The sequence below is a fragment of the Calonectris borealis genome, chromosome 17, assembly GCF_964195595.1.
Source record: "Calonectris borealis chromosome 17, bCalBor7.hap1.2, whole genome shotgun sequence".
Lineage (NCBI taxonomy): Eukaryota > Metazoa > Chordata > Aves > Procellariiformes > Procellariidae > Calonectris > Calonectris borealis.
In genome coordinates, this window is record NC_134328.1 from 6,517,051 (window position 1) to 6,539,958 (window position 22,908).

A 22,908-nucleotide genomic window follows, 5' to 3' on the forward strand; every position below is an offset into this window, starting at 1 on the left:
TATGAATCAGGATTATCAGTAGGAGTTTGTCCTGAGAAAACTCCGGGTGAGGAATGAAGCAACATCCCTTCCTGCTCTGTTTGAGGAAGGGGGTGGGCAAGAATAACATTTTCAAAAGATATAAATAAAGTCAAGTTAAAATGCAACTCAGGGGTGAAGTTTCCCATGATTCTGTTTCTTGCTTAGGAGCTGCTGCCTAGTGGATTGGGGGAGAAGGCATTTTAAAAGTTAAAAGCAGTTAGGGGTGACCCACTTTTACACGTGCTTTGTTGATGCCGTTGTGTGTCCAGTGCAGCCTCTGGGTCTGCGTTGGGACTTGCTGAGCCTGATACACCTGGCCCAGCGTGTATTCTGGTTTCATGTACAAGTCCCATGCAGCCCTTGCTTATTGAATTTTAATCAGAATTTGAAAAATTTCCTTTCACTGAAGTACAGACCTGGAAGGGACTGCGAGAGGTCACCTATTCTCTTCTGATTCAAAGGCAGGATTATATATACTCACACCCCATCCCAGGCGAATGCTTATCTGATCTGCTCTTCTGAATCACCAGTAATGGGGATTCCACATTCTCTGTATTCCAGTGGCTGGCAGTCCGTGCGGTTGGGAATTTTTTCCTGTCTGTTAAAATTCAAAATAATATCCTGTACTTTACCTGAATTAAAACAAAATAATTATTTCTTGTAATTTATATACCACTCCTTTTAGTATGTCCCCAAATGACATTTGCCTCTTATGCAAGGGCATTTGAGTTGTTGATTGATTCTCAGATTTATCAACTATAACTTTACTCAAATTATACTCTAAGTTTACCATCTTTCTGAAATGGGTCACATCTGCAGATTGTAGAATCTCCTCTTAGCCTGAGAAATACTGAGTCTGCTTTGGAGATAATTTCTAGGAGGCAGGTTACTACCATTCAACTGAAACGTGCGTGCAGCGCAATCTCACACCCAAGCTGTAGTAATACAAAGAATTGTAAGTATCAATAAGTAGTGCTGATTCAGTAAGTACACACCAGGATCGTACAGGTCAGAACTGAGAAGACAGTAATCACAACTGAGTTCTGATGGCATCTCAGACTAATTGAATTTCCCTTTTGGGACTTTCTGTGGCATACTCCAGCAATTCTGGCAGGAGAGTTCTCCGTTATTGTAGAAAGCCATTAGTCATTCATAGAATGAATTGACAACTCCATTAGCGAAAGATGAAGGAAGGAAGAAAGGATAGTCTCGTGGCTGAGAAACTAGCTTGGGACCCAGGAGATCAATATTGAACTCTGCCACAAACTACCTGTGTGACCGTCGCAAGGTATATAGGACTTAGTGTAACCAGCCACTAAAGCCATGTTTAACTTTAAACAGGTAACTCATTCCTCTGTCTTTAACGGATCTGCCTTCTGTGTGGTTTATTTAAGTAGTAGTTGGTTTTGTACACCATCTAAAACAACAAGGCTGTGACCACATACACAATGTAAGTGAAAATGAATAATAGTCATCTTGCATGCATGATCGACTTCAGGGAGAAATATATTCTTGTTTATTAAGCTTTTCGCTTATTGTTTCATGAATATTGTTCATATTTTGTTTGTCTTCCCCTCACCTGCAACTGGACTAATACTAGCATTTGAGGACTATTTTCTTAGGCAGGTGGTAAAAAACAATCATCCAAATTAAATGCAACTTTCATTTCCCTCTTTGTTATTGGGTCTGTAGATCTTCAGGGTGTCTTCAAAAAACCTGCATGAGGTAGTCTGTCATTTTTTGATAATGGAAAATGAATACCAGAAAGCATGATGCAAATAATTGCTCTTTTTCCCCCCCCTTGTAGTAACCAGTCTTCTTGAGAGCATTAGAGAAGAAGGGTGCGCTCACGATGGCTGCTGAGTTGGATTTCTCCCCACCTGAGATCCCTGAGCCCACATTCATGGAGAATGTGCTACGCTACGGACTCTTCATTGGAGCCATTTTCCAGCTTATCTGTGTGCTAGCCATAATCCTGCCGGTTTCAAAGTCCCATAAGACAGTAAGCAGTGCTCTTTAATATTGATATAGATGGGCAGTCAGAAAAAATAGGATGGGAGGGAATTTTGAGTAGCTAATGGAGACACAGCGGTCTGCCCCTGGGATTGATGACAGTTTCATTGTTCATTCTCTTTCCTTCCTTGTAGCTTTCCCACCTCCAGCTTTTGTCTTGTGATTTACCCCAGATTAGAAAGTCAGGAACAAAAACCTGAGCCAGGGTCTCTCTGAATATCAGTGAAAAAAGTGACCTGAAGCACTGGCAAGGTGTGTTAAATGTACATGCACATGAGAAGGCTTTAGTCCCAACCCCATATTGTCATCCTGCTGATGATTTGCTTTATTAATTGCCAGGCAGGGCGTCCCCTTTGCAGGACCTGCCTTTCAGGAAATGACTTCGGGGTCTAGTTTGGGTGCGATTTTTGGAAAAAAGATACAGGTGAAATTTCTAGTATATTCTAACGTGAGGAAGGCAATTTTCAGTACTGACACCCAATCCTGTGCTGGTAAGTGGAGGGTTAGTTCAGGAGAAGTTAAAGTGAAAGGTTGGGGTGAATTACAGGTCTCCGATTACTCTACACTGGGCCATGGGATGACCTGCATCTACTTGGCTTTTCTGATAAAAGAGCTCCATGTGCTTGGTAGTGTCTGTCGTGCTGGGGACAGATATTTCCGTGTTGGTGATCAGGCTGCAAGTTTGGTGGTTTGATACAGATTTTGGCTAAATATGTATGGTATATTTTCAGTAACAACTCGGCATGGGAAGTTTTGTTTTCAGGCTATCTTTATTGCCATGTTTGCTCCCTCTTGTGCAGAGGAAGCATGGAAATTTTCAGCCTGTCTGGGGAAGGGAATGCCTGAGGGTGAGGTACAGTGTGAAGGATACAGTTCATGACCCAATTCTCTCACCTTTAACTGTTGGTGTGATGTGAAGTTGCGTTGATGTACTGGATTAGTGACGCTGCCCTGGCATGCGTGCATGCTCCCTGCTGCTAGTCCTGCCGCAGGAGCTGCAGCTCCCAGCAGGGAGATGAAGCAGGCGGCTGCTGGTCACGGTGCAGTGGCGCTGCAAGTCTTGCACCGTTATTCTGCAGCCACCAGCGCCTGTCTGTCAGAGTCCATTGTTTCCCCTGATGAATACGGAGTAGCCTGATTCTTGAAAACTGAAAAGAGTGAGAGCTTTAGTTTGAAGTGGGAAACTGAGGACCAGGCCCCCAATTAAAACGGTAAAGCTCAAGGCCCTGTTACTGTTTAAGTTCGCAAGCATGCTTTGATGTTTGCATGCTCTACTTTTTATTTTCTCCATATGTATACTGTCCTCTTGATTTACTGTCCATATGACTAATATACAAGACCATAAACACCAGAGGCTACCCCTGCAGATCTTGGGAATGATGCTTGAGTCTGGGTAGGATGTTGAGGAGCTTCTCTGTCTTGGAGGCTTCAGGCTTTGAAGTCTACCTTGGTTTGAACATTAGAAGGCAGCAGTGTTCACTTTACGGCAGCAGCACACTGCATCCCTGAGTAATAACTGCATGTTGCTCCATTTCTCCAGAGCCTGCCAGCTCCCCATGCGCCGATTACAGCCTTTGGAAAGCCAGCCAAGTCTCCTTCCTTGGAAAGCCACACAGATGTGAACTATAATAGCCCAGTAACTCGAGAGACGTTTGAACCAAGCTCCTTGATTAAAAGGATACTGTCAGATGCTCGCCTCCCCCTCCATTATCTGGAGCGCTGTCTTGGAAGCTTGAAACTAGCACGTCTTGCTCAGCCATTTTTTGTGTGTCCTTTTCCAGTTGGCACACTCTGACTGATAGAAACCAAGATGCTAAAGCAATATTTATACTCAAATGCATTTAATGAAAGGAGGCAATCTGCATGTGTGCGCTTTCTCAGATGAGACTGGCGCTGTTCCCTTGTGTTTTTACAAGATAGCTAGACTTTATTTCCCATGGCTGAAAGATTATCTGTCATCTCCCCTGAAGGAAACAAGCAGGATATCTAAGCATTCCTTGTTAGTCCAGGTGAAGAAAGCTTTGCTTGCAATTCCCTCCCTGGATTTTGGGCTTGGTTTAGAGGCTCTGAACTTTACATTCTTACTACTGTTTTGGGGAATATTTTTTGTCTTGCACATGATAATGATTAACATTTGGCAGAAATACCTGCTGAATGTTTCCACGCACACTGGTGATTATATGGTATCTTCTCCTTTTCCTAATTTGAATAGTTTTCATTTAGTGTTGATTTTCTTCTTGCCTTTAAAGTTGGTTTTATTTTTCTTCTCCAAAGCCTATTTTAGACACTTAAGCTTTTAACGGCTTGTCTGGTAACAAGCTGTTTCTGTGCATAAACTCTCGCTCATCAAAAAAGCACATGCAGAAGAAGCAGAGATGGTGCTGCTCAAGTCACATTAAATGTGGATTCAGTTTGATATAGATGTGTTCCAACAGAGATACCCAGCATTTGCTTCCTTTGGCTTATACTCAAATTCCCAAAGTGAGCTGTCAGCAAATTGTAAAAAAAAGTTCCTGACTGTTTCTTAATTGATTCTTGTAGGACTCGGACAGTTTTGAGCCTAAGAATTCAGAGACAGTGAAGAAACCAAAGGCAACTGCTCCACAGATAAGCAAGAAACCCAAGAAGGAAACCAAAAAGAAACGATAAAGCCATGACCGATGAGCCTCAAAAGACAACATAATCAGCTATAATCATGCTTCCTCGGAGATGACATCAAAAGCAACTAACTATATTAAATGGTTTTCTGGCATTGCCATGCTTTACCTTTCGGGGACAAGGGAGAAGGAACTTACAAGAGTGGAAGGGGCAGTGTTCTGCCATAGATTTCCCACAAGCAAAGAGGACTTCACATATCCAGGACTTCATTTGACATGATTAATGTGTCAGTCACCGTTAAAGTGACTTCTGTCATTTCTGGTGGGTAGAGAGGGCTGTTGTCCTAGCTCCTCCATGCTGGCTAGGATTTGTAGTAAAGTCCCTGTGGAAGGTGGAGCATGGGTTTGCTACTTTGGATACCGGTTTGTGTTGTATTTTTTGAAGGCAGAGGGATCAAATGGATCAAGGATACCACACTACACAGCTTTGTATTCATCTCTGTTGTCATCTAGTCTGAAATACATAGCTGCATTTTATGGCTTTATAATAATGTCTTTGTCATATTCTTTAATTCTTTAGGTAGTAACTCATCAGATTCCAGACTGCTGTAGATGAAAGCTTTCATTTCCCCAGCGTCGCTACCTCTTTCTTATTCCCCACCCATGCACTTTTCTATTCCCTCCCTTTGAAAGCAGGTAAGTTTTAGGGAATTGAGGCTGTGGTGGGGACTGCAATGACTACAAGGATCAGGGAACAATTTGATTCTGGAAGGTGCAGCATTTAATGTGCTAATGGGGTGTTCTTGGAAACTTGGGAAGACCAGGTACCGCATGTTGGAGAAAAGCGGCTCTGAGGCGGGAGTCTCAGAGTGCTGCATTGGTCGTGTATCAAACAGCACTGCCTGGCTGTGCTGCTGACAAGCCTTCCTGTCGGCCAGCCGAGTCCTAACCATGTGCCCCATTTCAACACAGCTGGGGTTTGTTGCATTTGCAAACTCGCTCCCAGCCTTACCTGCTATAGTCTGCTGCATCTCCTCTTGCTGAATTCTTCCTGAAGTTAAATGTGATCTCAGCCTGAGGAGATGCGGTATTTTAAGATCCAAGGGGTGGCAAGCTGGCTGTGTAGCATGACTATATAGCAAGAGACATATACACTATGTTCCTTCAGGCTCTGGCTCTCCAGGCCCAGGGACAATCTAGTATTAGATTTAAATATGGCTAGACAGGACTGGAAAGAGAAAGGTGGTGACGTAGCCACAGAGTCTCGGTAGGGCAGCTCGAGCTTCCTGATGCCAGCTCACATCTTGGTTTGTTTGATCACGAATGAGTCAATGGGAGGAGAACCTGCTCTTTTAGGCGCACCCAGGGTTCAGAGCGGCTTTGAAGGAAAGGGTTCTCTGGCAGGGCTGCAAGTCTGCGATCCTTTTTGCATACAGACTCCCATCTTCAATTCACAAATGCCTTGAGAGCCCAGATGCGGTAGCAGTGTTGTGCTGCGTGTTCTGTAACAGGAGTTGAACAGCACGTTTACAGGAACCATCAGTGTTGAGAACAGCCACGTTCTCTGCTCGCTCTTGCTTTTGGTGGGTGAGGCAGAGGGATCCCAGTACCAGTTTGATTCTAACCTCTCACTGCTTCCCTGCTCCAGGCTCTCTGCCTCTCTTAACCAGAATGCTGACACCAAGTTGCACTGCTTAAAATCCAGTTTAGAGTTCTGCTTTAAATTCAGCATTTTCTTTTTCTTCTTTTTTTTTGAGCTACATAAAGGCAATACTAGGAGGACAGAACAAAGCATGGGAGACACAAGCACTCTAAAGTTGCTTTGAGTACAAAGTACAAGTACAGTACAAAGAAACATTACAAAAATTTCCCACGCAAATAACAAAGAACAATACTGTGCTACAAGTTTCCATTACGGACCTGTGTTCCTGTCTGTGATCTGCAGGGGAAAGAAAAGCGTTGCCGCTGCCCTGGATAGGTACTGCAGATCACTTCTTCCATTTTAATAAATGAGGATGGTAGTTGTTTTGTCTAACAACTCTGGCTTTCTGCAGGTTACCTAAAGGGGGGTTTAATGCTTTAACGGAATTGCAACCATTGAAAGAGTAGCACACACATTACCTGAAATACAGACGCGCTTCTACAACTAAGAACCAGTTAGCAATGAGCGCTGTGTGGTTGTTACCTGAAATAGCAGGCTACTACATCAACATCTACATCTAGCTATTTGCAGGCTGGCTTACTCATTGCTAAGTAGAAATCGTGGATATTGGGGTTTGTTTTTGTTGGGGGGAAGAGGGATTAAGATAAATTCCCCAGTCTGTTCCTAACAGCTTTATATCTATTTGAATATTCTTGTTAGCTGAACTTACCGTATGTTTTTAGAGATTACCAATATCTCCTGTATTTTAGTTTCTCTTGAAATGTGTAATAAATATAATCAGAATCTCCTTGTTTAAAAAGAAATCTCTTTTTAAAGTTGTGCTGCCTCTTTCCGTGCAGTCATTGTGAAAGCTGCCAGAACTCTCGGACTATAGAAACACAGGGACAATAAATAACCTATTCATGAAAATGATCCATTAAGGGAAAGCCTTTCAGATCCTTTAATCTGTGAGCAATTGGTTAGTTAATGCTGTCAGGCATGTGTGTATCTGTGTTTGACTTGAAAGTAGCAAACTATCTCACAGTACAGCTTCACCTTCCTGGCAGGAAGGAGGAAACAGTGCAATGACTAAATTAATTTGCCTCTCATGAGAGATTTTGGCTCCAAGAGCCCCCATGAAGGTAGCAATAATAAGGCATCATTTGTTAATAATACGAGCAGGGGATTAGATGGGGATTCAGTAGTCTGATAATAGGGATTTTCAGTAGCCCCTCGGTGTGTGGTTGTAGCTCAGGTTTACATGGCTGGAGCGTGGAGCTGTCTGGTGGCTCTTCGTGGCTGCGGTAAGACCGGTGTGGTTGCCAAGCTCTGGCAAGCGTCTGTTGGTTCCCTCACCAGAAAACCAAAACAAGAGGAGGACTAGTGTGGTGACTCCTTTAATTCCCAAGCACTTTTCTCCAGGCTGTTTTGTAATTAACATCCCAAAGGGAGCTGAAGACCTCATTAAGTCACTTTTATTGAAGGGGAGGTTTTCAAAGGTCTGCCTCCAGATACCAGCCAGTACGCAGCACCTGGGTGAACAGCACCTTGCTCTGCCACCCCAAGCCCAGGAGCTGGGCTGAGAGCTGGGTTTCTTCTGCTAATACTTGTTACGAAGTTCCTTTCCCTCAGCAGGCCAAGCCTCAGCTCTGAAGAAACATGGTTGGGAGTTGAGAATTCTTTGCTTCGTTTTTGATCATGTTCAAGCAGCTCTGCCTCTCTGGCCACGCTCATCTCGAGAGCTGTGGCCATCGCCGACCCCTTGAGCTGTCCCACACTCACAATGCATCCTTGTGCTCCTCCACTGCAAGCAGCACAATCCCTTGAGATGGGCTAATAAGTAGCTCGTGACTGGAATTCCAGTTCACATAGTTCAATTAAACCCCTGTTAATCTTGTTCAGACCTAATTTACTTTCATTCTCATACACACGCTTGTCTCTGCTTTAGAGAGATTCTGGTGAGGTTCCCTACTGACAGGAGCTGAAGAGCCCGAGGCCATCTTTAAAGAAGACTGATGTTTGCAGAGCAGCCCCCTTGTCGAGTCAATAAGCGAAGATGATTTCCCAGCCTGTCATGAAGAATGTGAAAATATTCCTTTGGTGCCTGGATTTCAGGGAGGGTCAAGACTGGATCTGATGATGCTCGAGGAGAACATCAGGAAGCTGTAGGAGGGGAGGACCTGCTCAGTATCTCTGTTTCCCAGGGCACTGCTGAACTGTTCCTCTGTGCACGTGTCTTAATTTTTGGACAGCTGAGAGCTGGGGTGGTGGACTTCTCTCTTGGGAGCCTGTCTTACACGCTGATACTTCTTTCAGGCAGCAGTTATGTTGTTCACAGTCTGTGGCCTGCAGGGATCGAGATGACTGTATTGATTTCGTTGTTTGTTTATTAATCTCATGAGGCATCAGAGACTGACTGCAGCGAGAAAACGGGATGATGAATGGGGAGTGCTGGAGTACAGAGCATGGCTGCTTGTTTGGTGATTAGGTTGATTGGCAGCTTTGGCACTGGGAAGGGCTCTGACCCTCCTCCTCTTCCTCATCCAACCAGAAGGGATGATTCGGTTGGGGAGCATTCCCTTTCTCTCTGGCATGAGACATGGGCTGTAATCAACGTTTGCATTTCTTCTTAAATTGGCAGTTACTGCAGGTCCAAGGTCCTGCTCTTCTCCTCTGGTAGTTTGAGGCTTTTGAGCGGTTGTTTGTGGGGGTGTTTTCTGGCTTTTGGTACCCGGGCCAGTGTGCAGTACCTGGTCTAAATGTCTCTTGCTTGGGGCTGGCAATTGCAGAGCGATGAACTCGGCTTCCTGCCTCTCCCTTGAAATTCAGTTGATTTTCCCATTTCATGTTGATTCTTCCCGATTTGTGGCTTTTCTGTCACTGTAATTCCCCCCCATGCCCCCTCTTGTTGCTTCCACCCTGTAGACTCATGTCCATCGCAATTCTTCTGTCCTTGCAGGCAAATTTTACCTGCTGGTGACTCAGTGGGTATCACCTGCTGTTACAAGGACTGACACAAAGAAAGAACACGTGGAGAAGCATCCAGGATAGAGAAAGGTGTCCCCTTGAAATCAGCCCCATCAGCGTGTTTCTCTTCCCTGATGATTTTTTCAACCAGCAGATGTAACTGCTGGGGAAGGACAGCTCTCCGCCTTGGGAGCCCCAGGTATACCTGGGAAGCTGTGCTGTGCACGTCAGCCTACCCCTGAGCCATGAGGAGTTAAAATGATTAAATATTACGCTTCCAAGCTCTTGCGATAAGTGAGCGCTATGGTGCCGTGCGTGCTTTACACCACCCGTTCAGATCCTGCTCCTCGCCAGCACACGCACATTTGTCTTGTGCAATCCCCAACCTCTCGCAGTGCTCGCTTCCCTCCTCCCAGCTTCCCTGGTTTCATTTAGTGCCTGGAGGCCCTGGTGTGGCTTTGATCCTTCTTGCACCAGGCTTGCTGGAGGCGTGAGCAGCCACGCACCGGGAAACCGCAGTCCCGCCGAGGACCGCAGCGACGCAGAGCGGGTGGTTGGAGCAGAGAGGCTGACAGGTTCCTCCGTGGCTCAAGTCCAGCCTTTTTGGCTGGTAGGTACAAGGTAAACCTGCTTTGGATCACATCTTTGCTTTTTAAAAACATCTGTTGCCTGGCTGATGTCTCTTGTCGCACTTGAAGAGCTCAGCTCCCAAAGGGGGGTGCTGTGCGTGGAGGGGGTTGAAGGACTCTCACTTCTTCCTATCTTCTGGGCAGGGAGCTGTGTCCCTAGTGCCATCTGCTACTGATAGTCCTATTTACATGCTAAATGCAGCATTCCTTATTTGTGAAACCTGCACTCTGGACCGTCCCCTTGTTTCTTGCCAGAAGGTTTCCGAGCCTCTCATGTGCCGCCCCGGTAAGTGTCGAGTTCAGCCGGACCCACTTCATGGACTGGGGTCACAAAAGGCATCAGCCCTGGCCTGAGACATCGCATAGGCAGCTCCTACTGCCTTCCCTTTGGCCGCTGCTTCTGCAAAAGCCGTCCCAAGCTTGCAGATTCATCTTGCCAAAAACCAAAGTCCAGAGTACGGCAGGCACCGGGGAACTCTGGCAGGGCAAAACCGCTCCCTCTGCTCAGGGAACCGGCTCCAGACGCTTCCTGCTGTTATTTGCTCCGGCAGCGCGGGCAGGAGCCGTGCTGGAGCCATGCTGCCAGTGTGGGGCTTGTGGGGTCGCGTCCCTCCGGCTCCCCGAGGGCAGCTCTTGCACATCGGCACGTGCTGGGTGGGCCCACGCTGTAGTCGAACGGCTGGACCGCGGCTGCTGGGGTCTGTGCGGGAGAGGGTCCTCATGGCTGTGGTCCCCGCGGAGCGGCTGCTTGTGATGCTGCGGTGGCTCCTTTGGGTGGCTGAAGCAGATGTCCCAAGTGTCGGCCTCTGCGGTGAAGGGAATCGCAACGGGAGCAGTTTTTGAGAGAAGGGGAGAAGCTGCAACCATTTCTGCTCCCTATCTCCCCTCTTATTTAGCTCACTTTAAACTGAGCATGGATCCAAACGTCATATGGTTTAAATTTTTCAGATTCAGACTTTGGCCTCCTTAGCCCATCCCTCGCTCGAAGGACCAAGACTGGATGATTAAGGGGAAACACCCTTGTGTCTGCTCCGGCTCCGCTTGGCGCAGGCTGCAGCCGCTTGCGGGCCGGCGAGCAGCCGGGTGCTGGCAGGGAGCTGCCTGGGACTCCCCTGCTGCCCGGGGAATGCCACAGCCCCCAGGGCAGGGTCGCCTGCATGTGGCTACCAGCGCTCTGCACTAGCCAGCCATCCCTCTGCTGCTCTGTTAGCAAAGCAAGCCAGAACAAGGGCTATAAATCTCATCTGGATAAGTTTCCGTGGGCTTTTCTGAACCGCTCTTTTCTATTGACTGGCCAAAAAACAGAATTTCCACCACTGGGAAATGCTAACGTTTTGTGTGCGGCTTTTCTGCTGAGCTGAGGCAAGATGCGGAAAGTGTCGAATTTTTGCCCAAGTGACCTATTCCAAGATACCTAATTCAGATTGTACCAAACGTCGTATTTTACCAGTCAGACGGGAAATGTTGTGCCTCTATTGAACATGCAGATAATTTCCCCCCACAGCTGTTGAACTTGGTGCCTCCGTATCAAACATTCGCACATCACCGAGTCAGTGGTTCCCCCGTGGTCCTTTCCCCCAGGGAATTTTGCAGTGACACGTCCTGGCTGGGGCCGCCTCGGTGCTGGGGTTCAGAGCCCCTTTTGCACGGCAGATTGTCACCACATTGAGGGACACGACGGGTCCTGAGCCCTCCTGGTGACTTCTTCCCAGCTGTCCCTTTTTATCCTACAACCTGTGGGACGCTGGCATTTGCTGCTGGGCTCCTGCAGCCCTGATGCTCAACGTGGGAGATAATGGCCAGAATTAGCATTTCTACCATGAAATATTGCCAAATGGCTCGTACTGCAGGAGTTATTCTGGTCAATCCCCCTTAGTAAATCAGCTCTCGAGCTCGTGACTGCAGCATCCCTAACGGGGCTGGTGGTGCCGATCGTTTGCCATCACACACTCACTATTTGCAGGGCTGTAAAGCTCAATGATCGTAAAATCTCAGGGCAAGAGCCGTGGCTGCTTCTGCGTCTGTCCAGCATCTCAAACACAACCATTATATTATTAATAGTAATAATTCGTGCAAATATATTTGGAATTTGCAGTGAACAAAATCCAGCTAGCCTCAGGAACAGAATCCATTAGACAAAACTTATTCATGCTTGCCAAGGGGATGCTTAAAAATAAATTTGGCTGGAGATGAATAGATGTTTTGTTGTAAATCCACAGCTACGTTGGAGAGGTCAGGACTCAGATCAATTACTGGACCCAAAAAGCACCCTCTTACCTTGCAGGAAGATTTGAGGAGCCCCGTGGAGCAGTTCGATCTGCAGACCTGGAGGGGGAAGGAGCCACGTACGTACTTGCTCGTGAGTGTGACAGTGCTGTAGTAACTCTCATTCTTCTTTTTCCTGATGAAACTTGCATAAAAGTCAGCAAGAAAGCACAGAAATACCTGAGCACGTCTTGATTTCTTGTTAGAATATCATTTCAAGATGTGCTGTAATAACTGAGCCACCAGAAATACTCAGTGCTACTTTTTTAAAATTTGAAAGTACCTGGTTTTCAGTTTCTGTAACCCTCTTCCTCTCCCCGCGGTGGTTTTTATCGGTGCTATTTAAAAGCGGAGAGAAAGAATCATCTCAAGAAAATGTTTCAGGGAAGAGACTGAAATCCCTAGTTGGGTAAAAAAAAAAATTGTGGATTAGACTGTTTAAAGATAAATACTTGGAGTGGGGCAGGAGGGAAAGGAAAGCTGAGGGGTGTCCGTCAGGCTCGGGACGTCACGGCTGGGCCAGGGACGCACTGAGGTGTGCTGGGTTGCTTAAACTTAAATGGTCTTAAATCGCATTATCACCAGCGCTGCCTGTTTAATGTCAGAGTCCTTTGAGGGCACATTCCTGAATCCAAGCCCAAAAGATAAGAGGCTGGTTTTAGAGAGTGTCTATTTGCCATTTTAAATTTGCATGTTGGCATCTTCTTCGAAGAAGAGATTATGTCGTGGACTTGGTCCGGCGTGTTAAAAGCACAGTGCCTTTGCTGTTTGCCTTCCAGCAACAGGCCAGCACCGCCGGAGATGAAAACTACGATTGTAGGACAGCCTGTGGAAAAGGAGTTGATTGCAAAAGAGGAAAACAAAATTCAAATATTTATAAGTCATAATTGCATCTTAGATTTGGGTCTGGATCCAGCAGAGGCTGAGTCATCCTAACCAGCTCACCCGGGGCTGGGGCCGGGTCCCCGCTCCCCGGGGTGCTCTCCCCTCCGGCAGCGGCTCCTCACGCCTGCTCCGGCACTGCGGAGCGGGTGCTCCTGGGATCAGGAGGGAGAGGGGAACGTCGCCGTTTTGCTGTGCAGGCACAGCGGGGAGAAGGCGTGGGGGACCCCAGGCATCGATCTGCCTACGGTATGACCGAAGTATGAATGTATGAGCGAGCAGAGCGGTACCCCGGGGCTGCCCCACGCCGCGCGGTTAATTCCTTAATCCCACGTCGGACGTTAGGTCGAGGAATCCCTCCCTACACATCTCCAGGTCAGCCGGAGAGGGGAGGGGGTGGCTATGAATTAACACCCCCAAAAAGCCTCAGTACAAACCGGGCTGCGGTTTGATGCTCCAGCAAGGAGCAAGCAGAGCTGCTACCCCCAACCCAGCTACTCTCCAGCACCAGCCGCCCCACGGGTGTGCGGGGAGCCTGGCCGCCCTCTCCCAGCCCTGGGAGGGAGCCAAGAGGCCGGAGGGAAAGCGTCGGCCCTGCCCGGCTCAGCCCGGCTGTAGGGACCTTATCAGCGGGCGGCTCCTCCCAGGGAAGGGCCCCTCCGCGATGTGCTGGCCGGGGGTGATGGATCCGTGTGTGCGTGACTCCTTGTTCCTGGTGACTCATGGATTCGCTGGCCTTCGCCGGTGTCATGGGAAATATTTTTTTAATAACTCAAAAGAACAAGGCAGGGGGAGTGGGAAACAGAAAGAAAAACTCCGCCACAATAGTTCTCTGAAACTTGTTAAGTGCCCAAATTGTTTCTGAAGTGTCAGGTCTTGCTCAGAGTAATGGGGTTTTCAGAAATCCCCGCTGAGTGGCTGCAAGGGTTGGTCGGAGGGATGGGCAGGGGATGACGGAGGCGGTGCTGGCTGTGGAAATACAGCCCATGGGTCACCAGAGCCGGCCAGCAGCCGAGCGTGCCTCATAAACCAGCTAAATGGAGGTTTAAGGAGTGGACTGCTTCACCCCATTTCTTCCTGGAGGACAAAGTGACAGGAACGCCTTAGTGGATCGCTAATGGGGGAGGTGGGAGGGCTGCCAGCGCCACTGAGCTGGTCGGGCAGCCCCGACGGGCTCGGTGCAGGCGGCGGGGCGCCCGGCCGAGCCCTGAGCCCATGTGCGTGCCCCAGCACTGCACTGTGCTGGGGGAAAGCTGGGCATTTTCCACCTCCTCCCAGTGCTGGAAGGGGAAGGTGCTGACGAGCGAGGGGAGGGATGGCTGGAACTATCCCCGTGTGCCCACCTGCCCGAGCGGGACTGAGGGGGACCTGCACCTCACCTGGCCCTGCATGGGGTGATGCTGCCAGCCGGGGACCGGGCACCCCAGGAAATCCCACAGCCCCGTTCTGCCTTGTTTTGGAGGGTGGCACTGGCTGCAGGGGTGACCTGGGGGTGTATTAACCCCCCCAGGTGTTTGTCACAGCACAGGTGAGAGAAGGGCACAGCAAAGACGGGACAGATGCCCCAGCGGGGCACGACCACTGCTGCCCGCTGCCCACCAGTGCTGCCTCCAAAGGCCCTCACAGCTACCCGGGGATCCCCAGGGAGCCCCAGCAGCTGGTTTATCTTTCCCTGCTTTTCCTTCCACACTTAAGTTTTGCCTTCTTCTGACTTCAGAGATGGGGAAACAGGGATTGCAGCCCCCTGGGACAGCGAGGTGTCCCTCCTGGAGATGAAGATGCACAGATTCAAGTGCAGGGTCTGACAAAACAGCGTTTCTCCCTGCTATTCGCTGTGTGTTAGAAGTGGTTAATAAAGCAACCCTCAAACCAGGCAGGTTTTAACCTCCTGAAAATCACTTCTCTTTTCTGGTACCAGGTGAACACAACAACGCAGCCCGCCAGGGCTCAGAGCGCTGGGCTCGGGAGGGAGAACCCGAGGGAGGGTTCTCCCAGGGAGAACTCGGCGGGGAGCCCAGAGCCCCCCCCAGCCCCTCACCCGCGGGGCCCCGCAGACGCTCCCACGCGTGTCTCCGGCGCGACCAGGCGCTTCCCTCCGCCGCGGGCCGGGGTGCGCCGGCAGAGCCTGCGGCGGGGGCGGTCCCTCGCCCGCTGCGCGCCCCGCGGAGCCCGGCTGCCCGGAGCCTTCTCCCTTAAAAAAAAAAAAAAAAAAAAAAAAACAACAAACCCACGGAGGGGAGGGGCTGCTGCTTTTTCCCCCATCCACCGTTTCCGGTTTGCTGCCATATTCCTCTTTTTTTTTTTTTTTTTTTTTTCCCCTCCCCGTGGGTTCCCCCCCCCGCCCCGGAGAAGGGGTGAGCGGGGGCGGGCGAGGCAGCAGCGCGCCGGATCCGCGGCGCTGCGCGATGCTGCTGCTGCTGCCGCCGGCGCAGCCCTGAGCGCCCGGCGCGGCGCGGCTCAGCTTGGCGCGGCTCGGCCCGGTGCGGGCACCCAGCGCGGCGGCGGCGGCGGGGGGCGGCGGCCGCGCCCCCGGCGCGGAGACAAAGCCGGGGCCGAGCACTGGAGGCGAGCGGCGGGGCCGGCCCCGCTGCGCGCACAGGCGGAAGGTGAGCGGCCGGCGGTGGGGGGCGGCTGTGGGGCCGGCGGGGGGATGCCCGGGGTCCGCCCGTGGGGTCCGGCGGGGGGATGCCCGGGGTCCGCCCGTGGGGTCCGGCGGGGAGATGCCCACAGTCGGGTGAGCTGGTTGTTGGTCCGGCCGGGGATGCTGGCAGTTTGGCAAGGAGGCTGTGGGTCCAGCCGAGGATGCCCAGGCTCCGGTGGGGCAGCTGTGGGTCCGGCAGCGGGGGATTCCCGCAGGCCAGTGAGCTGGCTATGGGTCCAGGCAGGGATGCTCGCGGTCTGGCTGTGGGTTTCGGTGGGGCGGCTATGGGTCCAGCGGCGGATGCACATGGTCTGGAGGGTCAGCTGTGGGTCTGGCTGGGGGTGCCACTGTCTAGCGGGGCAGATATGGGCCCGGCCGGGGATGCTGAGGGTCCAGCGGGGCGACCGCGGGGTCCAGCGGGGCGGCCCCGCCTGCCTGCAACTCCCCTTTGTTGTGATCAGGGGCTGGGGGGGACCCCCGGGAGCGCAGGGCGGGGAGAGCCGGGCTGTATGTAGGCCAGGACATGAAATATTCATCGCCCCCCTGCTTTGATGTCTCCTGATCCGCTTCCCTTGTCGTGTTTGCTCACCGGTAATTCTGGGGCTCGTGTCCAGCCCCGGTGGGCCTGGAGCGCTGTGTCCGGCCAGGCTCCTCGCTGTGCCCCTCGCCGGGGCTGGCTGGCTCCAGCCTGCTGGGGGGCTGCAGAGCCCCGGGTTGCCTGATTAAAGGCTTTATCCAACCGGGAAGTTCCCCCATCGCAGCCTGGGTGATCCAACGCCCATGTGTGGCTGCGAGCAGTGGCACTGGCTGTCCCCACTGTCCCTGTCACAGCCCCCAGTGCCACGAAAGAGCATCGTTGGTTTTGCTGAGCCACACTGGGTCGGGATGGGCTTTTATCCCTGCTCGCTGCCCGGGGGCCGTGCAGGAGCTTGGGCAGGTTGTGCTGCGTCCTGGTGCCGTTTGGGACAGGCACGGGGGGGCAGCCTGTGGGGATGGGACCCACCGCACAGGGCTGTGTGCGCTGGGGAGAGAGGCCGGAGGGGGGTGGCATCTCGTGGCCCTGACCCTGGCGTTCTCCTGTCTGGTGCCGAGCATCTGTCTGGTGTCTTGGGGAGCTGCGCAGACCCGCTAGAAATGAGTGGGGATCTGCTGCATCTCCCCGCGTTTTGCTGGCCCCGCGCAGTGCACGCCTTCCCTGGCCCTTCCCCGCCCCAGCCACCGCTGCTGCGGTGTGCCAGGGCTCAGTCCCCCGCACCTGGGGCTAGTAGGTGACTGCGGTCCTGGTCCCAGTCCTGGTCCTGGTCCCAATGCTGTCGAGCAGCAGTGGGTCAGTAAAGGTCATAGGTGGCAGGGAGTGGGTTGTGCTACCCTGCGTGTGCCGCTGGCTCGCCGTCCTCCTGGCTCCCCAGGAGCGATGCGAAGGAAGGGACATGATGTGGCTGCTCAGTGCAGCTGGGGGGTCCCCCAAGACAGGTCCCACCACCCTGTGGCATTAGGAGCTGGGGCTGGTGGTGGAGGGTGCGGCACCCGGGGGGTTCCTGGGGTGAGCTCCTCCCTGGGGCTGGTGCTGCCTGCGCAGCGGGGACAGGGACAGGACAGCACGTACCCAGCAGTGCTGTATGCAAACTGAGCTGCGGGAAGGTGGCAACAAAAGACTTGATTTTTCTTCCTCCTGCCTGGCTGGTGCTCCCCAGAGGAGGAGATGTACGGCAGGAGGGAGCTGGGGGGCTTTGTTGCTCTCCTCTCAGCCGAGGAGATACCCACTGCCAGCAGTGACCGGTGCGCGGGCGGGAGAACTGAGTCATGACAAACCTCTCCCAAGGTCCAGCCGTTAATGGTGGGAAGCCGTTCACCCCTGCCAGGCTCAGAGACCCCCCTCAGCACCCAGCAGCTCAACACCCGCCTGGGCCCCCCGTGCAGCACGTGTTGGTCAAACGAGGGTGGGGGGCTGGCAGGGCTCTTCGGGGAGGCGTGAGGATGGGGACGTGCAGGGGGACATCAGCAATCTTGCACTTTAAAGCAATATCCTTTTTGTTATTTCCACTGTGGGGCTGCTCCTGACACTTTTGCAGCCGGAGAGGCTGATCCTGGGCTGCCCGGCGCCAAGCCAGCTGTTCTGCGCCACTTTGTGCTGGCTCAGGATCCGGCCCATAGCAAAACCTTGGCCGTTGATGTCTCTGAGCCGAGGCTGGTGTGCCGGCTCCCCAGGGAGCCACGTCTCTGTAATCATTAGCCAGTTAGTGCTCGTTTGTCAGAGAAGGGCACCTTTGCTTGAAAGATCGAGGGTCGGTTCCCGGCTCCAAGCTTTGACCCGGGAGCAGCAGGGCTGAGGCTTCTCCAAACACCTCGCCTCGGTGGCTCTGCCAAAACGCAGCCTGATGATTTTTTTGGAGATGGGGTTATTTATGGGCTGGTGCAGCAGCAGCTAAGGGAAGTCCAATGTTCCCTGTCTCGATCGTTAGTGGCCTTGCAGTGCTCTCTGTGTGATGGAGATGCCCTAACGATAGCTCTGCCCTTTAATGACTTTGTGCCAGAGTGATGGAAAATCATGGAGGTACCGCGGGGAGGCAGAAGGGGCCGTCCCAGCCCCCGGCCGGGGAGCTGGGGGACGAGACGAGGAAAAGAGCTGCAGTTTGTGGTGACCGACCTCCGCGGAGGCTCTGCTGCCGAGGCAAGAGGCTCCTTGCTGGCACGAAGGGGACATCAGCAGTCCCGAGGTGGGGATGGCCTTCAGGAGCGTGCGCAGCTCCTGGGAAGCAGCGTCGTTTCACCAGGCTCACCGAGGTGAGGAGGGGACGGACCGTGGGGCTCCCATGCCTCCGAAATCCCATCCGCCTCTCCCTGCCGATGGTGCCAGGATCATCACCGAGCTAAAACTCTTCTCTAATGAGACCTGAAGGACTTGGCCTGTAACATCTCGTTTTAATGACGAGCAAACATCTTGAAAGAGAAAAGGTAGGAGCGAACAGTCTGCACCTCCTCCCGGCATGTCTAAGGGGGGGAGAAAACCCCCGAGCATCACTGGGACGAAGCGCTGTGCTCTTGGCATCGCTGGGGGAAATTTGAAAGCCTATCTGAAGCGCTATTGTTTCCTGTACTGTCTATTTTGCTGCTCGGTTTCCAACTTGTTCCTTTATCTCTCGGAACAGTTTCCCATCTGAGCTCACTTCCACAGCGCTCCGCATCTCGCCCCGGAGCCCGCCTGCAGACATGTCCAGCGTGCATCCCATCGGCCGCGGCAAACGGCCTCGGCAGACAGCGGCACGTCCCCGCGCTGCTCTGGGCAGGAGAGATCCCTTGAATCCAATGCCCAGAGAGCAGCTCGGACCTCTGGATAGAAATAACCATCCTTGCATGGCTGTTTCTGGGACAGGAGCACAGATTGTCGCTGTTTCCAGTCCAAACTCCTCTTTTCGACCACCTGTAGCTGCGGGTTGTGCAGATTAACTCCCCCGGGGCTCGCATCTTGCTGAAGTTTCTGCCCATCAGCAAAAAATGTGCGGTGTGTCGCGGGGCTATTTTAAAGCGGGCCTCAGAAAAATAGTAATGCCTTTGGTCCTTCACCCTTTAAATGGGCAGCAAGCTGTGAGATAGTCCAGTATATTGTGTGCTTAGGAGGGGGAAAAAAAATTATAATTAATTGGCTGAGCACGGCTACATGAGCGTGGGCTGCAGTCGGTGCTCGGGGGCACCCAGGCCCCCGACTTGGCCCCATGTTGGCACAGGCGACCTCGGCGCTGGCTGCAGCGGGAACCGGTGCTGCTTTGCACATGCCTCTGCACACGCGTGCTTTGAAAATAAAGCCCTGAAACAGATTTCAGGAACAAATGTGGTTTGAACCTGGGCCAGGAACCAGGACCTGCAAATCTGCGTCTTGCACTGACTTCCCTTCGGGCTACGGATCTCCTGGCTGCCCTCGCTGCGGAGCGGGGGGGGGTTTGGGAGGGCTGGGGGCTGGCAGGGCTGCCGCGGGGCATCGGCCACTGGGCAAGCGGGGGCCGGTGGTTGATTTTAATTCAGATTTTAAAGAAATCTGCCCGAGCCCCTTGGCTCCAGGTCGTTTTGGTGGAGATGCAGCATCTGAAATATCTGGAGGCTGGCGTGCGGGATTGGTGGGCTTGTCCGGAGGAATTTGGGGAACAGAACCGCCTGGGCGTTAAAGGCAAAAATATAAGGAATGGGGCATGTGCGTAGCGAGCCTGCCCTCGCCTCACAGCTGGGGAACCGGCGGAGGTTTGGGCAAGGCATGCAGCCTGGCACGAGTGGGCCCCCACGCCAGGAGGGCACCGGGATGGCTTTGGGGTCCACAGCAAAGGGCGAGCAGGCTTTGCTGGGTCAGCGCCTCTGCCCGCGCATGACGTGGGGACGCTTGTGACACGGGCTGTGCTGCGCTTCCTTCCCCGTGCTGCAAGTCTGGGAGGCCGGCCCCGAGTTTCCCAGCCCCGTCCCATGCTTGACCTGTCGTGGTCTCGCTCTCGTGACCGTGAGGTTTCGGCTGGCCCTGAGCCCGCTGCGTTAGGGCTGGGTGGACGGAGGAAAACCTGACTGTGTGCTGGAAAAATAGCTTCCACCCGGCGTGGCTGCTCCCATCCTTCCCGACTGTGTTTGGCAATCTCGGCCACCAAAAACCTGGGCAATGAGGGTAAAAGCTCGCTGCTGCATTGCCCCCTCCACCATGGGTGAGGTTAACAAGTCCAGCCTGTCCCGAGCCATGTGCCCCCTTCCCATGCAGCGTCCCCCTTCCCACGCCGTGCCCCGGTTTGGGGGCAGTGTGATGGGGTCAGGTCGGTGCTAAATCGATCCTAAAGATGTCTCACCTTGGGGCACCCTTTAGCAGGAATTTGGGGTTGGAGGTGCAGCACTGTGTCTGGGTTTCACTGCTCCATCTTGCTTCCCCAGCTGGTAAGGAGCATTGCGTGCCTCAGTTTCCCCTGGGAGCGCCTGGGAAGCTGCCATCAGAGGTTGGTGAGGCTTTACACCAAGTGCGTGCCTCAGTTTCCCCCTCTCCCACCCCTCCTTCACCAGCCCCAGCTGCACTGCCCCACCATGCACGCACCATGGGCGAAGCTCTTCCTTAGGCAGGGCAAATATAATCTGACCTCCATGAATCGCCACCACCTTCCTCACCCGCTCAGCCGCAGCCTTTCAGAAAGTGTTTTCGAGGACTTTCTCCCCAGACCGTGGCCCAGTTGGGAACTGACCTCCCCAGTTGAAACCAGCCCTCATGGCTTGGTGGTTTTGCGGTGTTGGCAGCAGCAAGGTCGGGCGGTGCCATCCTGGGCTCAGGATGCTCCCGGGGCTGAAGCGTGCGCTTGGTAACTTCTGCAAAAAAAACCAAGACGAAAAGGCTGTTGGAGTCACTCCCTGCTCAGCCGGGCCCTTTCCTTCCCCTGCCCATCGGACGAGCGTTGGTGGGGCCGCGCTGTGCCGGGGAAGGGATCGGGAAACCTCGGCACGGCTGAGGGGGAGCTGCCGGTGAGCACCCTGCTGCGCCGGGCAGGGAGGGTGTCGTGGGACGAGGAAGGGTGCATAGGTAGCTGCAAAAGTCACCGCGACCAAGATGAGTTTCATACTCCAACATTACGGACGGTTGAGTTTGGAAGTGTGTGGGATGGAAAGGCTCAGGGTGCTGGGACCGGTGTGTGCGGCTGGGGCTGGGCAAGGGGAGCAGCACGCGGGGAGCTGCCTGCCCGCCCCGGCTGCCTGCACACGTGCACAGCCATGTGTGGATGTGTGTGCACGTGTGTGTACGTACGCTCATCTGAGCCCTTCTTGATGCTTTGGGGATGGGGACAGCTCTCGTGCCGTGGTCTGGGTGGGCTGTGCTGAAGCCGCCATGAGCCACAGGTGGTGGAAAGCAGAGGAGATGCCCTTCGTCCCTTCGTCCCTTCATCCCGTCCCCGCAGGCTCTGCCCGAGGGCGGGGAGGGGGGCAGCTCCAGCTCGGGGTGGTTATTTTGGGTGGGAAGAGCAGCACGAGCGAGGGCTGGAGAGATGCCACGGGAGGGTGCAAGGTCCACATGCAGCTCGTCCCACGGCACTGGCTGGTGTCAGCAGCTCGGGACTGGTCCCATCCACCTCGCTCATAGCCTGTCTCTGGTCCCCACCACCGCTGCAGCCAGCGGTGCCGCGCCAGGAGGTGTGCGGAGCCCGGCTCTCCCCTCCAGGAGCGGCAGGGATAAAAGACACCAGCTCAGCGTTTTTCTTTGTTTTTCATCTGCTCGGGCTGTTTATAAGCGAGCACCGTCTGGGGCTGCACCTCCTGGCCGGCTCCTCTCCCGGCGGCTCCGGCAGAGCCGCTGAGCATCCCGCTCACCCCAGGAGCGGCTGGGGAATCTGACAGCTTTTTGGGTACGGAAATGCTGTCCGGGGCTGGCCGATCTTCTCCGTTTGCCCCTCAAGACCCTCCCTGGTTGCTTCCTCTGACGCATCCTGAGCGAGTTGCTTTGTTTTGGTGGTGCAGAAGGGAGTGGCTGTGGGGACCAGCATCTCTCGGGGCTCTGCCACCGGCGAAGTGCGGGCCCCCCGGGCATGCCTTGGCATGGGGTCTGACGGTGCCGAGACCAGAGCCACGGTCCTGGGCTGTGCCCACTGCTGCGGGAGCTGCTCCCAGTCCCATCCATGCCCGCAAAGGTGTAAGCGGGAGTCGAGCGGGCATTGCTGGAGGCTGATCCTGATCACGCAACCTTGACCCGCAGCCACCCGCTGCCCCCGTACCATGCGTGTGTTAGGGCTGGTGGCCCCACGGTTCCCTGGAGCACGTGGCTTTTGTCCGGTGGATGCCCCAGAGTCCCAAAGTAACCTGGGAAGATAACGTGATAATCAGCATAAATTTGCTGCGTGGGACCCTGCTTATTCATTTGAAACTGTTCAGGGGTCTGCAAAGTGGGAAGTGTTGGAAGTCGGTGATGGAAGACCCTTGGCCTCTGCTTGGTTTCTCCTTCATACCCTCCCGTTGCAGTGAACCCTGGCACATGTCCTGCATTTTCCCTTTTTTACCAGCGAGCGTTTCAGTTCCTGTTCTGTGTCAGGAGGGCTGCAGGGAGGTTTCCTGCCCAGGGGGTCCTGCAGGACCCCTTTGCAGGGCCGGTGGGGCTGCAGCTCCAGCCCCGGAGGGCCGGCGGAGCCGTGGGGAGCTCCTCTCCTCGCTGGACTGGATGGGCTGGTTTCTCTGAAAGTGGAAATGTTTTAGCAGTGACGCCAGCGTGGCCAAGGGGTGGTTGTAACTTGCTCAGATCCGGAGCTTTTCTGC

At 53.4% G+C, this 22,908-nt stretch overlaps 3 protein-coding genes across 5 annotated transcripts in view; all 3 read left to right on the forward strand.

Moving 5' to 3' along the window:
* Positions 1–6,832, forward strand: part of RPN2 (ribophorin II) — a 47,132-nt gene extending 40,300 nt beyond the window's left edge. Inside the window, exons 17-18 of the mRNA XM_075166357.1 lie at positions 1,829–2,023; positions 4,576–6,832. Of these exons, the coding sequence (XP_075022458.1) occupies positions 1,829–1,844 (16 nt within the window). The 3' untranslated portion in view covers positions 1,845–2,023; positions 4,576–6,832. The remainder of the gene's footprint in view (positions 1–1,828; positions 2,024–4,575) is intronic.
* Positions 1,835–6,832, forward strand: MANBAL (mannosidase beta like). 2 transcript variants are annotated; one of them, XM_075166361.1, is made up of 2 exons: positions 1,835–2,023; positions 4,576–6,832. In XM_075166361.1, the coding sequence occupies exons 1-2, from the start codon at positions 1,874–1,876 to the stop codon at positions 4,681–4,683; spliced, it is 258 nt and encodes an 85-aa protein (XP_075022462.1). In that variant the 5' UTR covers positions 1,835–1,873; the 3' UTR covers positions 4,684–6,832. The 2 variants fall into 2 exon arrangements, with proteins under 2 accessions (XP_075022462.1, XP_075022463.1); XM_075166362.1 differs by lacking the exon at positions 4,576–6,832 and adding an exon at positions 2,169–4,569 and having other exon boundaries at positions 1,874–2,023.
* A 6,999-nt stretch (positions 6,833–13,831) lies between these two features.
* The window catches only part of SRC (SRC proto-oncogene, non-receptor tyrosine kinase), a 33,721-nt gene continuing 24,644 nt past the window's right edge, over positions 13,832–22,908 (forward strand). Inside the window, exon 1 of one of the 2 annotated variants that reach the window (XM_075166364.1) lies at positions 13,832–15,622. The gene's annotated coding sequence lies outside the window, so the exon portion shown is untranslated. The remainder of the gene's footprint in view (positions 15,623–22,908) is intronic. The other variant, XM_075166365.1, reaches the window with a different exon arrangement.

What these genes read in the sequence shown, in the direction of transcription:
- MANBAL (XM_075166361.1), top strand. Translation starts at nt 1,874, where the DNA reads ATGGCTGCTGAGTTGGATTTCTCCCCACCTGAGATCCCTGAGCCCACA. An exon ending in TTTCAAAGTCCCATAAGACA is followed by an intron (nt 2,024 to 4,575) that starts GTAAGCAGTGCT and finishes TGATTCTTGTAG; the next exon opens with GACTCGGACAGTTTTGAGCC.